Consider the following 14531-nt stretch of genomic DNA (forward strand, 5'->3'; position numbering starts at 1 on the left):
ATATATATATATATACACACACACACACACACACACACACACACACACACACACACACACACACACACACACACACACTACCGGTCAAAAGTTTTAGAACACCCCCATTTTTCAGTTTTTACTGAAATTTAAGCAGTTCAAGTCCAGTGAATAACTTGAAATGGTACAAAGCTAAGCAGTGAACTGGCAGAGGTTAAAATAAAAACGGTTTAGGTGACCAAAAACTGAAAAATAATGTATTTCAGAGTTGTTAAAAAGGCCCTTTTCAGGGAACAAGTAATGGGTTAGCAACTGCAGCAGTTCTGCAGCAATGTAAGTAAATTAAGCTTTGAAAGTTGATGTAAACAATTCCTACAGGTGTCCCAACTTTTGTTGATTAGTTACAAACCCTCTGTCTGTATAAAAGCAGTGTTGTAACAGGCTGTGTTGCTGCACCCTCTGAAGCATTAATTATTTGGACAATATTTCACTGCAGGAAATAGTATATTGCTATCATAATGGCAAGAAAAAGACAATTAACAAAGGAAGACAGACAGACCATGATAACCCTTAAAAGTGTCGGTCTTTCCTTTCGGGAAATTGCAAAGCGTGCCAAGGTGTCAGTGAGTACAGTTCCCCACACCATCAAAAGGCACTTGGAAACTGGAGGAAACACTGACAGCTGCAGTTTTGACAGGTTGAGTGGCAGTAAGAAAGCCGTTGCTAAGATGGCAAAATATGAAAAAGAGGCTTGCCTGGGCTATGAAGCACCGCCAGTGGACTACTGAAAACTAGAAGAAGGACTTATGAACCGATCAATCAAAATTTGAAATCTTCGGTTCATCACGCAGGGTTTTTGTACGCCGTCGAGTGGGCGAAAGGATGGTTCATCAGTGTGTGACACCAACTGTCAAACATGGAGGAGGAAGCATGATGATCTGGGGCTCTTTTGCTGGATCCAGAGTCGGCGACTTGCACAGAGTGACTGGCACCCTGAACCAAAAGGGCTACCACAGCATTTTGCAGCACCATGCAATACCCTCTGGTCTATGCCTAGTTCGTCAGGAGTTCATCCTACAGCAAGATAATGACCCAAAACATACCTCCAGGCTATGCCAGAACTACCTCAGAAGAAAAGAACAAGACTGTAGGCTTCAAATCATGGAATGGCCAGCACAGTCTCCAGACTTAAACCCCATCGAGCTGGTTTGGGAGGAACTGAACAGAATGGTGAAAGCAAAGCAACCGACAAGTGCAACACATTTGTGGGAACTTCTGCAACAGTGTTGGGAAGAACTTTCCGAACAATATTTAATTTCCATTGTAGAAAGAATGCCAGGAGTATGTTCGGCTGTTATATCTGCAAAAGGTGGCTACTTTGATGAGTCAAAAATTTAGATTAAATTTTGTTCAACAAAACGATTCCATGATTATTCTTTTTATCTGCAGTTGTTTATTTGTTCTATGCTTTAATTTCAGAATACATTGAAACATTAAACTGCTTAAATTTCAGTAAAAACTGGAGAAATGGGGGTGTTCTAAAACTTTTGGCCAGTGGTGTGTATATATATATATATATACACACATAATTGCCCCTCAAAATAAAACAAGTTAGACTTAAAATACTTGGAATTACTAGATCTGATCATAATTTAATATTCCACTTAACATCCTTATTACAATGAAAATGCAGCAAATGCAACTTGAGTGAATTTTAACAGAACTGTAGTTTATTTGTTGGCAGTTGTGTCATCTCTGTGATATGCTATAAAACGCGTTATGTAACCACGCTCATGATTCAGAGACATTAATGGAAAACTATTTTCAACATACAAGTTTAACAGCCAGTTGTGGATCACTGGGAAAATTGTTTCATTATAACTCTTAAAGGCAAAGAGGATGGAAAACATTGAGCTTGGAGGTGATAGAATAAAGACTCATTTCCTCTTTTTCCTTCCCATTATCCATTTTTCTCCTTGTACCCAGAGTCACAACGCTCTTGCCTCTCCTCCCAGCTTCTTTGGCTTTCGGGCAGGCTCGGTGCTCGCTCACCATCGTCCCTCCAAGCCGCTCTCTCATACTTCCTCTTCTGGGGCTTTGGAATTCGGAATGTGGACGCCCACGCACGGCTCACATTCTCCCGGCTCGCGGCTGGCCCTCGTAAGGCACGTCGTGCAGGCAGGATGGAGAGAAGAGAGAGAAGAGGGGGATGCAAGCCCTTGTGCTTAGGTCTTTATCCTGCAGTCAGCCCAACCTGTGAACAAGGTAACACTGGGAAGGGGTTTCTCCTCTCGTCTCTACTTGTTGCATCTTCAAAAATATTGCTTTTCATCTTTTATCTGCTTTGGCTTACCATGCTATGGTTCTCAAAGTATCATGAGAGTGAGAAAAGTTTATTGGGCTTTTTTTTCCCCCCAGTGAATGTACCTTCACACCAAATCGTACAGACACTCCTGCTGAGGAAATGGCGCCATGATTTTGTGTGAAGGCATTTGAATGATTGTAGTTTTCACACATACATAAGGAACCCTTAAAGGAATAATTTTGCATTATAATAAGCAGGGTTTACAGTGAAATAATAATGTCAAGTACTTTTTGACTCGTGAAAATTGTCAAAAGGACATTTTATTATGACTGGTTATGGGTTTGTTAATACTCTTACAATGAGTTTTTTAAATATTGAATTAAAGGTTCTTTAATAGCTCTTAGCAAAGGGGTTAAATGAGAGGAAAGATGTCATTAAGAACCAAAGTACAGCTCAGTTCATGAAGTGAACACTCGGGGGAGGTTAAAGTTCACTCCTGCGGAGGTTATGGTTCCAGTTGCTGGGCTCAAATCGAGCAGTGGATGAATCGGATGTGAGATAAAGGCATCTTCTTAGAAATGCAACTTCTTCTTTCGTATGCAGCATAAGGCTGCAAGCGTCAGTGTTTGCTGGGGAGCGCGGCGATGCTGCTGATGCAATGCCCCCTGTAGGTTCAAAACGGAACTGGGAATGCCTCCATGGTGTCAGCAATAGCTCGCCGACTTCGCAAAAGGCACCGTGGGTTTTTAACGTCCACCACTTAATGACAGAAGATGGGAAGTCCAGTTTAACATCCAAACGGGGGACGGCACACGCATTGATGAATCGCCCTGCCTGTGAAACACCGGGATGACAGTTTATACCTGGGTCGGGATTCAAACATCGGCTAGACAGCTTAGAGGTGAGTGTGGATATGTTACTTAAATGAATGGATAGGAAATGTATTAAATGGTCCATTCCACTGAAGCCCGATTCCTGTCTCCCAAATCAAAGAAGCGTTACTGCGAATACATTCCCTCGTATAGATGTCTTACTTCCTCACGAAAGCAGAACAAGTCTTAGATCATCCTTTCCATAAGTTATTTACGTAATGAATTGTTTTTCTTTTTAACTGCACTTGGTTTATCAGCTAATCAGAAAACACATTGGTGGTTGCTTGTGAATTCATTTGAATTCATCTTTATGCTTGTGTTGCTGTTGAAGTCATTGAAGATAACATTCCATTTTTGGCCAATTCTAGTTTCAGGCAATTCTGGACGTAAAAGGCGAAGAGAAGATGAACCAGAAAAGGAGATACCAGAAGATGCTGAGAATCCGCTTCACTGTCCTGTGCGCCTTTTTGAGTTTTACATTTCTAAATGGTATATCTTTTTTTCTTCTTTTTTTCATCCTACTCCCTTTTCACAACTTAGAACTAGGCTTTTATATATTCAGGAGAGTTCAGTTTTTGTTTTTGTTTTTGCAAACAGCTAATTACAAAACAAGTAAATGCAATTCCGAAGCAAGTAAACTTTAAACCAGTGGGTCGTATTATACCTCAAATAGTTTGATTTTAACGGTCTTTCAGATGAAAGCTTACCCACCCGGCAGGCCCTTCAATCCGGCTGGAATTCGAGCGGGTGGTTCTCGTCCTCTGATCACAATATGCACCTCACCCGATCTGCAGTGAAGTATTATCTTGGCTGTTCTCTCTCTCTGAGCTGCACTGTGATCTTGGCTCTTCTCCGATCTTCACTGTTCTTTACCTTGGCCCTTTGTCTTGCATCACACCAAGAGATGTTATTTCTCTCATAACGCACATGGAGACGCCATTTCTCGAATAGCACATGGTCAGAAATCAATGGGCATGGGCACACAAAAGGAAACAAATGAAGGGACATTCAATAACTGAGGGATAAAAGTGAATGTGATGGACACAAGGCTTTACGGTGTGACAGGGAGCTCTCTCTATACACCCGATGATGGCAGCTGTGAAAGCAGCTATGAGACGTCTTATGTTAATGATGAACAACGAGCTAATTAACCCCTTCATTACACCCTGTGATTTACATAATATATATGACGAGATGAGATGCACAATGTTCTTTTGAGTGTTGGTGCTGCCAAAGCAGTTTCTTGGCATGAGTTATGCTGGGTGGTTTGCCCTTGCATTTCCAGCAGTCATTCCAGAAATTTGGAATTTGTTCATGGTGCTGGCGATAATGATGGCTCACATACTTTTTTGCAAAGGACACCACGGGATCTTTAATCCTGCGTTAGTACCATGGTTTTTTTATGCCGTTAGTACCCTGGGGTGTTTGAGCACCCCAACTTTAAAAATTTTAAATGAAGCATGTAAGCAAAACTAGCATAAAGTTCAACTCATTTATTTAGTGAACGTATGCAGGATTATACATATTATTATATTTCAGTTTGATTTCATAGTACATGAGTACATAAATACATCAAGACAATAATGGAAAACAAAATTTATCAAAACTCATTATCTCCAGCACAAATATCCTCATCACTCACTTTCATCACCTGATATTGTATTTTGGCACTCAATGCAACTGACAGTCAACTTGCTGTGTGTGTTCTTTACACGCATGTTTATCACACTGGTTACACACTGTTTTCACTTTATGATCGCGTGACCTGGGACAGAATGCACATCTCTTTGCCCCCGTGACGAGTGGGGTTGTGGGGGCATTGGGCATGCAGGGAACCTTCTTTTTGATAATTTCTGGTTTATTCTTACCTCCAGAATTTGGGTCAATTTTGTCATCATAGTGCATGCTGCTGACAAGAACATTTTTCTTCTTCTTACTCTGCGGGATGTATGAAACTAGTGTCATTTTGTCTGTGAAACCAAATATGCTGTCATAATTACATGTTCTTTGTCTCTAAGAATTCCTTAGGAATTTCAGGCTTATTTTTTCAGTACCTTGTTAGTACCCTGAGGTATTGTCTCTCCGCACACTGAGAAATTACGTCTACCTCTCACAAGAGTTCCCACAGGACCGTGAAAATTTTTGAGCGCACTCAACACACAGAATCGTGAAGCTACTGCGGAGAAAACGGATATTAGTGCGCACATCTATAGAAAACGGGACATTAAAAAATTGGGGTTTCCAAACACCCAGGGTACGAATGCAGGGCTAATGTCTAACAACTAATGCACCAGCCCACTTTGCTGTATAACTGGAGCGAACCTAGAGCATGCACTTCTGGGGCCAATCACCCGCCATGTTGGAATACCCTTCTCTCGCTAGAACATGAGAGGTAAAGACAGAGTTGAGAGTTTGACAAGCACTGGACTTTATCGCGTTCCATTGACAGATTGATTCACATTTGTTTCCACATTTTACTCTTTTGTTTGTTTTTCTTCAGAGCCTTGAAATGGAGCTATACGAAGGTAACTGACCAAACTGAGAGTCTGATTTTAGTAAGTCACAAGTATCAAGTTGGAGTTGGTTTCAATGTGAGAATAATTGGATTTCATTCATTGCCTCAATAATAAAAAAAATGATAGTATGATAATGGGGAGGGGGTAAAGGGGTTTCAACTACAAAGTGATAATCATCCAGAAACAATTACCACTTTGATTGTCTTTCTGTTTTTTCAAAGCAAAATGAAAGAAAGAAGAAAAAGCGAAAAGAAAGAACACACGCGCACACACCTTTTATAGGTGATTATAACAACGTGCTTTAACATGATAAGTGAGACACACACACACACACACACACACACACACACACACACACACACACACACACACACACACACACACACACACACCTTTACTGGTGATTGGAATAACATATATACATTAACATGATAAATGAACTACAGAAGCTGAATCAGCAACTCTGATAAAGCAAAATACTGTAGAGTTGAATGTAAGTTCACCACCGAGAGCCAAACAATAATAAAATGAACAAGTCTGAAGACGACGATGGTTCACGAGTGGTATTTGATGATGTAGATTGTTTCAGAAGTCAAGGATGAGACAATGTGATAATGTTTGACTAAGTTATAAAAATGATCAACATGTGGTACGAGTGACAGGTTATCAGCTGCAAAATGTCGAAAACCCGGTATCGTTCCACAACTTTAAAAATTTGACCTTTGCATTACCTTTAAAGGTCACAAAACAATGTTGTGGACATTAAAATAAGGAAACAGGATACGTGTTAGAGCTTATTGGAGTTAGTTCGTCAAAGAAGGTCGAAAACCCAGTTCGATTCCCACAACTTTGAAAATTTGACTTTTGTGACCTTTAAAGGTCAAAGGTCAAGGATTATGACCTTTGGTGCAAAACTTCCTCTGGAACATTCCAGGAACAATATAATGTCATATAGGCTATATGGCATTTCGCACTCATCGGATTATCCATACTTTGATGAAATCAGCGTAAAAACAAACTTGAAGGGGGCGGCCACGGGCAAGGTGTTCGAGATGGAGCAAAATGGTTTGAAGACTTTAGGTGGGGAATGACCTCAAGATTATGCATAAAAAATATTGTCATCCTTGCTCTCAATGTTTGGGCGGTCGTATGATTTTTATGTCAAAATTCACAATTTTCTAAGTTCATGACCTTGTGACCTTGACCTTGGGACGAAAATGAAAAAAAAATCGAGCTCCGTGGGGCTATGCAGGTGCCATTGGGCTAACCAAATACCGAAACCCCTGCCAGATTCGACAAACCCCTCGGAGAAGATGGATTTTTATGTCAAAATCACAATTTTCTAAGTTCGTGACCTTGACCTTGGGACGAAAATGAAAAATCGAGCTCCGTGGGGCTATGCAGGTGCCATTGGGCGAACCAAATACCGAAACCCCTGCCAGATTCGACAAACCCCTCGGAGAAGATGGATTTTTATGTCAAAATCACAATTTTCTAAGTTTGTGACCTTAACCTTGGGACGAAAATGAAAAATCGAGCTCCGTGGGGCTATGCAGGTGCCATTGGGCGAACCAAACACTGAAACCTCTGCCAGATTCGACAAACCCCCTAGGAGAAGATGCAAATTGAAATCGGCTACTCCCTAAAAACACAATTCACAATTTTCTAAGTTCGTGACCTTGTGGCCTTGACCTTGGGACGAAAATGAAAAAAAATCGAGCTCTGTGGGGCTATGCAGGTGCCATTGGGCTAACCAAATACCGAAACACCTGCCAGATTCGACAAACCCCTCGGAGAAGAAAATTTTTAGTCAAAATTCGCAATTTTCTAAGTTCGTGACCTTGTGACGAAAATGAAAAATCGAGCTCCGTGGGGCTATGCAGGTGCCATTGGGCTAACCAAATACCGAAACCCCTGTCAGATTCGACAAACCCCCTAGGAGAAGATGCAAATTGAAATCGGCTACCCCCTCAAAACACATGTTTTTTGGGCGTGGCTCCGCCCATAATGGGCGCACCACGCCCATTTTCAGTAAAACACAACCAGATCATGATATAAACCTCCTACCAAAATTTTGTCAGGATCGGATCAAAACCCATGGAGCTATGCTCGAGACAGACAGACAGACAGACACACACAACAATAACGAATATAGCGGTCACTTATTTTTTTCGTGAAAATATTTTTTCGTGAACCAACTTATTTTTTTCGTGAAAATATTTTTTGTGAACCAAAAATCGCTGAGAGTGACAACTTGGTGAAACGGAACAGCATTCCATAGAGAACATAGCTCCACCAGGCTGAATAGTTTACATTTTGTATGCCACTGATAGGTCGGATCTGATTCCGGACCTTAACCAAAATTGAAGCGGCTTGTTCTTGCCACCGAACCAACTCTTCCACCTCGTTTTGTCACACGTCATCCACAACTTTTCGAGATAACATGCGATGCATAGATTTTGGCCCCATCTCTCAATGGTGAAGAAGAATCGCCAGAAAAATTCTCGAATCTGAGTCCGGATTCAGATCTTCATCAAAATCGAATCAATTGGTCATTCTCACACACCCAACCTGTTCACCAAGTTTCATCCAAATCTGTCCCCAACTTTTTGAGATATCATGCAATAGCGTTTTAGCCCCATCTCTCAATGGTGAAGAATCGGATAAAAATTAAAAAATTTTCGTATCCAGATCTGGTTTCGGATCTTCACCAAAATTGAATCAATTCTTCCGAGTGCCACTCCCAACCTGTCCACCAAGTTTCGTGTAAATCCATCCATAACCTTTTGAGATATTGTGCGATATATCGTTTTAGGCCCTATCTCTCAATGGTGATGAATCATTTAAGAAATTTTCTGGTCCAGATCTGGATTCGGATCTTCACCAAAATTTAGCGTTGCCATCCTTGGCCGGTCACTTACACACACAAAAAAATTCAAAACGATTGCTTGAAAACTGTGGCCAAAAATCGTGTGACAGACAGACAGACAGACAGACAGACAGACAGACGGACGGATGGACGGATGGACAGACAGACGGACAGTCCAACATACTTGGCAAAAAAAAACTTTCAAATTTTTTCTTGCCAAGTCATAATAATCATATTATTAAACATTTCAAAATCTTACTTAATATAAAATATAGTTTCCTTACTTGTGAAAAGTGATGCTTTTGGTCACTTTTAACTTGCGGGGATGCCTGTTATTGCAGCCAAAAGCACAGCAGAACACCATGCTTTGCACTGAAACCAGTGCAGCTGACCAGCTTCAAGGGTATTCCAAGATGGAAGGTCGCTGGTGTCATTTGCTGTCCATTCGTTACTATAGTGAGGTTCGCTCCAGTATAATATACAGTTCAGTGGTCCAGATGGGCACCCAGTTTATCATCCATACAAGGGACGACACACCTTGTGATATAATGTCCTGCCTGATAAGCACTAATCTGACAGTTTATCATTGGGACAGGAATCTAAACCATGCTGGACATCTCAAAGGTGAGTATGCATACCTCTCGGCGATTGTACTTTTTATATATATACATATATATATATATATATATATATATATATATATATATATATATATATGTATATATATGTTCTTCCTTCGGCTGCTCCCGTTAGGGGTCGCCACAGCGGATCATCCGTTATGATCCGCATACTGATTTGGCACAGGTTTTACGCCGGATGCCCTTCCTGACGCAACCCTGGTCGCCTCTTACGATACAGGGATAAGGATTGGGTTTTGTCATGATTCCGGGCTGCCCTACACCCTCTCATAGCGCAGCCCAGTGCAGAGCACCCGTCCTCAAGCGATCCTCCAACCCAAGCCTCCGAGTAGCCGGATTACAGGCGCACGCCACTACGCCCAGTCATATATATGTATATATATATATATGTATATATATATATATATATGTATATATATATATATATATATATATATATATATATATATATATATATATATATATATACATATATATATATACATCTTCTTCTTCTTCTTCTTTCGGCTGCTCCCGTTCGGGGTCACCACAGCAGATCATCCGTATGATCCGCATAGTGATTTGGCACATGTTTTACGCCGGATGCCCTTCCTGACGCAACCCTGGTCGCCTCTTACGACACAGGGATATGTACACCTATTTTAACCAGGGTATACACCGGCCCAGTATACTGGTACTCATTTCGCCGACCTCAGAAGGATGACAGGCTGAGTCAACTCCCTGGTATATTAATTCAGTGGCCCAACGGGGCTTGAACTCAGGACCTTTTGGATCCCAAGCCGCTGCCCTCACCACTGCGCCAACACCAGGCTAATATATATATATATATATATATATATATATATATATATATATATATATATATATATATATATATATATATATATATATATATATATATATATATATATATATATATATATATATATATATATATATATATATATACACATACATACATACATACATATATACATATACATATACACACACATATACACAGTGCCTATAGAAAATCTACATCCCATTTCAAATTTTTCACCTTTTGTTGCCTTACAGCCAAGAACTAAATTACATTAAAACAAACTTTTCCACCTCAGCCATGGATTATGTCTCACACCGTAAACCACATAATCTGCAAGGAACAAACCATCCGTCTACCACCCAGACGTTTGCTCCCGCTAATGTAAACCAATCAACCAGAAGGCACATGATGTGATTGGCGGGTAATTCAAAAATAGGTGGAGTGTGACAAACCTCCAATCTCCATTTCCTGCTCCAAAGCATCACCTCAAATCCAGAGGCCTTGGCCAGGTGACTGGTCAAAGACTTGTTAAAAGATTTATGGTCAACATTGATTAGACATCAAACAGAGCCGCCTATCCGGATATCAGGCTTATTTGCCCTCATCAGGATGGCATACCGTATAAACCTTACAAGAAATGGAGATTGGAGGAGTGCTCGTCACGCTCCACCTATTTTTGCTGAATATAGTGTATTACGGTTGTGGGGGTAGATTGAGGAAGTTTGGACTGAATAGAATTGTTTGGTCCGTGGACGTGTAGGAGACATCTTGATGTAATTAAGTCGGGAAACTATGAGCTTAAGTGTTACGGGGGTGGTGCAGTGTTAACGAGATAGGAATTAAGGCCAAGTTCCCCAGTATGTTATTTCCACCCTGTGTTTACACAGATATTAGTAGATCTGTGATTAAGGAAGACACATTGTTTCCTGTGAGTGTGGTTAAGCGGGATTGTTGCAGCAATATTGGTTGAGGTCCATCCAAGCCTTAAAAATGTTTCATGTGCCTCTCTTGTTAAGCACATTTGTTCGTTCATAGATTTGTTTCCAGAAGTTCATTTCTTTATTTTGCTCCTTTCTTCTTTTCAACATCCTCCCTTCCTCAGCCCTGCCGAGGTTCGTGCAAGAGATGGCCCCCTTTACCTGGAACCTCTCGTACCATGTGATCCAGACTCCAACCTTTGGTTTTCTGATACCGCACTATCGCCCCGTTCTCTCCTGTCCCTCCTTGCCCCTCTCCCACACCTCCAAGATCTGTCTCTGAAAAAGTGAGGTTTACTTTGTCACTTTCATTCCTTCTCCCCTTTCTGCATCTTTTTCATTTTTCTGCAGATTTGCAGGGAAATCACTCACCTATGTATTGTATGTACATTGGCTTGCGAGGAATGCTTGGATTAGGGCCTCTGCCAAATTCTCATGCATTTTAATGACATACAGGCAGTACGTTACTACGTTGTCATTTAGTGACATTTACCGATGACATTCAGACATAAAACCTCATTTATGTTTAGCATTGCATATTGCTGGCTGGAACAGTCTGCCCTTCTTTAAGTAATTGTGTTGACCTCTTATGTGCTGACTTAGTCAGCGTAAACCTGGCATGCGGGTTAAGGGACAGAGGTTCATGCCTCGAGGCTGGAAACTCGCGGTCCCTTTAAACAAATTGCAAAGTCGTGATTACATTTAGAGTTGCGTGGTGTCATTTTATCCTGAAATAATTGTAATGTATAATTGTAATGTCATTAAAAAATAAATGTAAAAGTTAAATAAAAAAAAAGATAAACTGAACAGAAAAAACGTTTTTAGAGATATTTTGCTCCGAACACTCGAAACGTTAGTTTCTCTTCGATTCCTACGGAGGTTAGTGTACTTCATTTCAAAGTTCTTTTGATTCAATCCATTGTTTTAAACCTGAATTTGTTCGTTGTTTCAGGTTAACAGATTAGTCTGAAAATGAGTTTTATGGGGTCATGGGTGGTATAAGAGGACAAGCTGTAGGACTGTTGATGAGGCTGTCAATTGAGTGTGTCAGGCTGTCTCAGCTTGATGCTCAAACATTCCAAGTTTCGATCCATCACTTGGGTTTAAAAATGGACTTTTACCCCCCCCCCCTTCTCCACTACTACCGAGTTGTTTGTGATAAACCCAATAGCGATTGTAAATGGCAGGTGAAGTAAGCGGACCCAGTGCCTGGAATCTTTCAGCGCCTTGGATTTTTTTTTTAATTCCTCTGGATCGTTGCCTCTACCACTGAGGATCTGATGAGGGTTTGAAGATAAAAAAGAAAACCTCCATTTTTACTGGTAACTGTAGAAGTGGAACTTTTCACGCAATTAAATTTTTGCGCTGAGCGACTTGAAAATGTGTTCGCTCGTTCTTAATTTTGTGGAGCGGTTACAAGACATGACAATCTCAACGATGTTAATTATGTGAAACCCACGCGAACATTTACATGGGGAGAAAATAACTTGCAGTGGAACCATAACTGAAAAGAACCAGGCATCAAAATATACTACATTATAAACTAAGGGTTACAAACCGAGGGAATGTCACATGGAACCAATGACATAAGGATTGCAAAATACTTTGGGAAAGTAAAGTTAAACATCAAATCAATAGTTGATTGAATGCAGATGTTAATAAATTCATGAACTCCTGGAGCATGGGATATTTTTATTCATTCCAATCTCCGGCCTTGACATCACTGTTTCCACAAGCTAATACAGGACTTTCACCCGTTCCAGTTTTTGAATATTTCCTTGTTCGTAGCACAGACAGACGGTGCATCAATCCCTGCTTTCACCAAGCTTGCAGGTTTCGGGAAATACTGAAGTCTGTCCACTTTGGAAATCGGCTTCAAATAACAAAGCATATTTTACATTGAATTATGGACGCTGAAGTAGAGTACTGTAGTTGCGAATCGCGTAGACCTATGCTTACACGTGCTGGCCAAGCGTGTTGCTTGCTCCTTCACTGTGGCACGACTGGTAACTGTATGCGTATGGCATGCGCTTTCTGTGTGTTCTGGTACTGTAATCTCTCTCGAAAAAAAAGGCAAATATATTCACGTGTTGTTAAATTCGCACTTCTCTGTTTTAGTGCGAATTGTGCGAAAATTGATGTGGCGCAAAAATTTCCACTTCTACAATAATAGTTAACTTGTTTGGTGTAGTAAAATGAGCACTTTTCCAATTGAGAGAAAAAAAGAAATTCCCAGGTTCAAAACCCACGTCTTATGTTCATCCGTCCATTGTGTCCAGAGATGTCCATGTCCTTCGATTGTGTGTGCAAGCTCTTTAGATCATGACAGAAAGAAGTACTGTACTATTACCACGTTAGATTTGAGAAAGATTGAAATAACAAAACTGCCTGATCTGTAATAAATCTCTACAATTCACTTGACATCAGCTACGTTGTTGTTTTTGGAAAATTTTGCTTGTTCTGTTTTCACAGATCGTCGGCCTTTTCTTGTAGTTTCGTTTCACGGACTTTTCGACGTTGTTACACAACGGTGGGTGAAATAAGGCATTTTGAAAGGTGTTGACATTTCATGGAGCATGATGTACGCTCGTGTGGTTTCTCTGTGGCAGTTAATGTTAAAAAATGCGAATTTATTAAAGGCTGTAAGGATTGCTCATGCTTGTGGGGAATATTTTGCTGCTGTGTTAATTCCTTGTTCACCCATATCTTAGTGTCACTACGTTATGCTGACTCCATGTGGTCAGGTCCATTGCAAGCCCAATTTTTTTTTTTTTTTTTGCTTTTTCTTCATACTTGGTCTGGAGTTTAAAAAATATTCCCCAGAAACTTTATCCATCTGTTGGAGGGATGCATTAGTGTGAGTCCCAGGTACAATTTGTGTTTGTGAAGCAAGTGGCAAAGTAATCATGAGTTAAGCACAATCAATGCGTCACATCATATCTCTAGAGGGAACCATGTCCACAAGGACATGGAGGCTTGATGCTTGTCCTCCTCCTCATGTCTGCTTACTGACCAGCCCCAATTTTGCCGGCGTTGAGAATTTGGTCAGGTGTTTTTTTCTTCTTCTTCTTTTTGTACGTATTGCATCAAACAGGTGGAAATTCGGTTGGTGTTTCATTGTCTGTAGTCTGTTCACCCCAATTGCAGGCATCAAGAGTCTCTGTTGTATCTCCACTTGTGCTTCATCACTCTTGAATGCACAACTTCAGTTTTGATGCAATTCAGGCCGTCTACTGTCAGCCATATTTTGTCTTTACCTGGTGACAGGTGCTCCGCTTTAGTGATGTTGGCTTTATAGATCGACCAGTTAACCATGTTTTAAATCATTAATTTAATCTGGTGTGCTCTGGTGTCATATTGAGTGGCTGTACGGCAGCGAGAGCTTTATCTCGTCTTTTTCTAGACAGGGATTTGTTGTTGGATCCCAAAGTCTGTCTGCTTTTCTCTGCTCTGCTGGAGATGATTCTGACATCTGGAATGGCAATGCCAGCCAACAGGTAGAGGCTCTTGACATTAGATAATGGGAAGTGGTCCACAAAGCAACAGCAGGTGGTGATTATTACCAGGTCC

At 40.7% G+C, this 14531-nt stretch overlaps 1 protein-coding gene across 22 annotated transcripts in view; it reads left to right on the forward strand.

The window, feature by feature from the left end:
- Nucleotides 1-13382, forward strand: part of LOC147015825 (zinc finger MYM-type protein 2-like) — an 88968-nt gene extending 75586 nt beyond the window's left edge. For 19 of the 22 annotated variants that reach the window (XM_085848358.1, XM_085848373.1, XM_085848362.1 and 16 more), the window contains 3 exons: nucleotides 1966-2244; nucleotides 3525-3645; nucleotides 11087-13382. In XM_085848358.1, the coding sequence (XP_085704484.1) occupies nucleotides 1966-2244; nucleotides 3525-3645; nucleotides 11087-11252 (566 nt within the window). In that variant the 3' untranslated portion in view covers nucleotides 11253-13382. Of the gene's footprint in view, nucleotides 1-1965; nucleotides 2245-3524; nucleotides 3646-5656; nucleotides 5955-11086 lie in introns of all 22 variants that reach the window. The other 3 variants (XR_015049866.1, XR_015049867.1, XR_015049865.1) reach the window with 3 other exon arrangements.
- The last annotated feature ends 1149 nt before the right edge of the window (nucleotides 13383-14531 follow it).

Source organism: Eptatretus burgeri, chromosome 12, assembly GCF_056783735.1.
Source record: "Eptatretus burgeri isolate ZD-2024b chromosome 12, Ebu_testis_v1, whole genome shotgun sequence".
NCBI classification, from domain to species: Eukaryota; Metazoa; Chordata; class Myxini; order Myxiniformes; family Myxinidae; genus Eptatretus; species Eptatretus burgeri.